The 3,047-nt window shown below is 44.3% G+C and overlaps 1 protein-coding gene across 1 annotated transcript; it reads left to right on the forward strand.

Moving 5' to 3' along the window:
• The first annotated feature begins 1,367 nt into the window (after positions 1–1,367).
• Positions 1,368–2,216, forward strand: LOC134949931 (olfactory receptor 13F1-like). The gene has a single exon (XM_063938617.1). The coding sequence runs from the start codon at positions 1,368–1,370 to the stop codon at positions 2,214–2,216; it is 849 nt and encodes a 282-aa protein (XP_063794687.1).
• Positions 2,217–3,047: the final 831 nt, after the last annotated feature.

The raw sequence follows: 3,047 nt of genomic DNA on the forward strand, positions 1-3,047 counted from the left end.
TTTGCTGATAGAGTTGTTTTGAATTTCTGTGAAGGTGGGGATGATGCATATTTCCATGCCATGGATACTGAGTTCCTTTCTGGTTTCACATGATGTACCCGTGTTACATCGCCATGTAACAATACGCTGCAGGAATTGCACTCCCTCCTCATGGTGCTGCGTTAAGTGTACAAGAGACAATCCCATCCAATTGCTTTGGTAAACATCATGAACATTTTTTCCTGCACCCCAGTTGCTCCTGAATGATGTTGTGCACAGTACCCACTGGGATGTTCAGATCTTCAGCAATAGGAATGCGTCTATCCTCCTGAATCAGACCTTCACTGTGACACAAATTGTCATCTGTGGTGGATGTGCTTGGCCAGCTAGATCACTGCCACCTTGAACATCTGTCTTGCCTTTATCACAGGCAGTGCACCAAATCCAAACCTGTTTTTGTGACATGAAGTTATCACTGTACATCCCGACAAGTTGACGATGAATTTCAGCTGCTGATGTACACTTTAGATGAAGAAATCTGATCAGACTATACACCTCAATGTGTGACCATGTTTCCACCAGCCCCACTGCAGTCTAATGCCCATGAGGGGTAGCAGTGGTCTACCTGCTCTGGCCTCATGGGAAAATAGAATTAAATCGAGAATATTACATGTGAGTGGTCTTGTTACCTTACTTATACCGCTTTTATACAGAGATCGCGGGTCGCAGCCGGGAGACTGACACGGGTGCTACCCGGCTGCGACCCGTGTCAGCCCCCTTTCCCACTGCCGTCTCCAACCCGGCTTATTGCCGGGTTAGTGACATAACTGATGACGTGGTGGGGGCGGCGCTTGGACATCATATGATCTCCAAGCACCGCCTTTACATTCTCTGTAAACGGTCGATGCGACCCGGCTTCCGTTTACACTGCAGTTTGCCGGGTTGAACACGTGTTCAACCCTGCAAACTACCCGAGTTGGAATACCGGGTCACTTGACCCAGAGTATTCCAACTCTGCCCTTTTACACCAGCCAGCCACACGGGTTATGCGTGCTCATGTGCAATAACCCATGCTACTAGCTGGTGGTGTAAAAGGGGTATTATTGAACCACCCTCATAGTTTGATGCTTGGTTTCAGAGATCCAAGATAGTCTATGCTATTAAATTAGGAATTTAGTGTTCTGTCCCCATTCTTTCCTGAAAAATACTCCTCAAGCCTTGTTTAAGAATTGAACAATTAAAAACAGTCCTTTTGTTTATCAGGAAATATGACACATGGAACAGACCCCCGCAATGTCACTGGGATTACATACTTTGTCCTTGCTGGAATTTCAGATCTTCCCAAGGTTCAGGTAGCAGTTTTTCTCTTTGTCTTGATTACATATGTTATGACTGTTGGGGGAAATGTCACCATCATGTCCCTGATCCTCCTGGATCATTCCCTGCATACTCCCATGTACTTTTTCCTGAGCAACCTGTCTTGTTTGGATATTATATTCACCAGCATCACACTGCACAGGATCCTGTTCTCATTCATATCAGGAGACAAGACCATCGTATTCTCAGACTGTATGGTGAATTTGTATTGTTTCATGTCTTTAGCTATAATTGAGATCATGATCTTAGCAGCCATGAGCTATGACAGATACGTGGCCATCTGCAATCCACTGCATTATCAAATGGTCATGAGCCGGAGGGTCTGCATTCTGCTGTCCGCTCTATGCTGGGTTTGGGGATTTCTAGAAATGATCCCTGTTACTTATATTGTATGTGGATTCTCATGCTACACATCCAATGTCATCAATCATTTCTTCTGTGACCTTATGGCCCTCACGAAGCTTTCATGCAGTGATACCTCCCTCCTGGAGATGACACTTCTCAGTGTAATAGTAGAGGGTGCTATCATTCCCGTTCTGCTTATTATTATTTCTTACATCAATATTATTCATGCCATTCTGAAGATCAGTTCTGCCACTGGGAGCTGCAAGGCGTTTTACACATGCTCGTCCCATCTCACAGTTGTCTCTCTCTATTTTGTCACAGGTTGCTGCTTGTACCTCAAGCCTCCTTCTGTGATCACCTTGGACTCTGATAAATTGTTATCCCTTGTGTACAAAGCTGTTGCCCCCATGCTAAATCCCTTTATTTATAGTTTAAAAAACAAGGAAGTGAAAGTTGCTCTCTCTCATACACAACATAGGATTATAAGGATTGTAACATGTAAGCCATCATTGTGACTTTTTAGTTTTTCATACAGTATGAAAGGGTTGTGCTATGCATTTAACAAGATAATTGTAGGGGCAGTCAACTGTGAGCCATACTTTTGTAGATATATAAATATAGGAATACTTACTTCAATAGCAGTACTCCCCATAACAAGTTGTCATGCGATAATAGTAGTTACATAAAACAGGATACAAAACAACATATAGTGTAAAAAATAAGAATTTACTTACCGATAATTCTATTTCTCGTAGTCCGTAGTGGATGCTGGGAACTCCGTAAGGACCATGGGGAATAGCGGCTCCGCAGGAGACTGGGCACAAAAAGAAAGCTTTAGGACTACCTGGTGTGCACTGGCTCCTCCCCCTATGACCCTCCTCCAAGCCTCAGTTAGGATACTGTGCCCGGACGAGCGTACACAATAAGGAAGGATTTTGAATCCCGGGTAAGACTCATACCAGCCACACCAATCACACCGTACAACTTGTGATATGAAACCCAGTTAACAGCATGATAACAGAGGAGCCTCTGAATAGATGGCTCACAACAAGAACCCGATTAGTTAACAATAACTATGTACAAGTATTGCAGACAATCCGCACTTGGGATGGGCGCCCAGCATCCACTACGGACTACGAGAAATAGAATTATCGGTAAGTAAATTCTTATTTTCTCTGACGTCCTAGTGGATGCTGGGAACTCCGTAAGGACCATGGGGATTATACCAAAGCTCCCAAACGGGCGGGAGAGTGCGGATGACTCTGCAGCACCGAATGAGAGAACTCAAGGTCCTCCTCAGCCAGGGTATGAAATTCATAGAATTTTGCAAACGTGTTTGCCCCTGA

The sequence above is a fragment of the Pseudophryne corroboree genome, chromosome 8, assembly GCF_028390025.1.
Source record: "Pseudophryne corroboree isolate aPseCor3 chromosome 8, aPseCor3.hap2, whole genome shotgun sequence".
In the NCBI taxonomy this organism is placed as follows: domain Eukaryota; kingdom Metazoa; phylum Chordata; class Amphibia; order Anura; family Myobatrachidae; genus Pseudophryne; species Pseudophryne corroboree.

Excerpts from the sequence above, each read along its gene's own strand:
- LOC134949931 (XM_063938617.1), top strand. The coding sequence starts at position 1,368 with ATGACTGTTGGGGGAAATGTCACCATCATGTCCCTGATCCTCCTGGAT.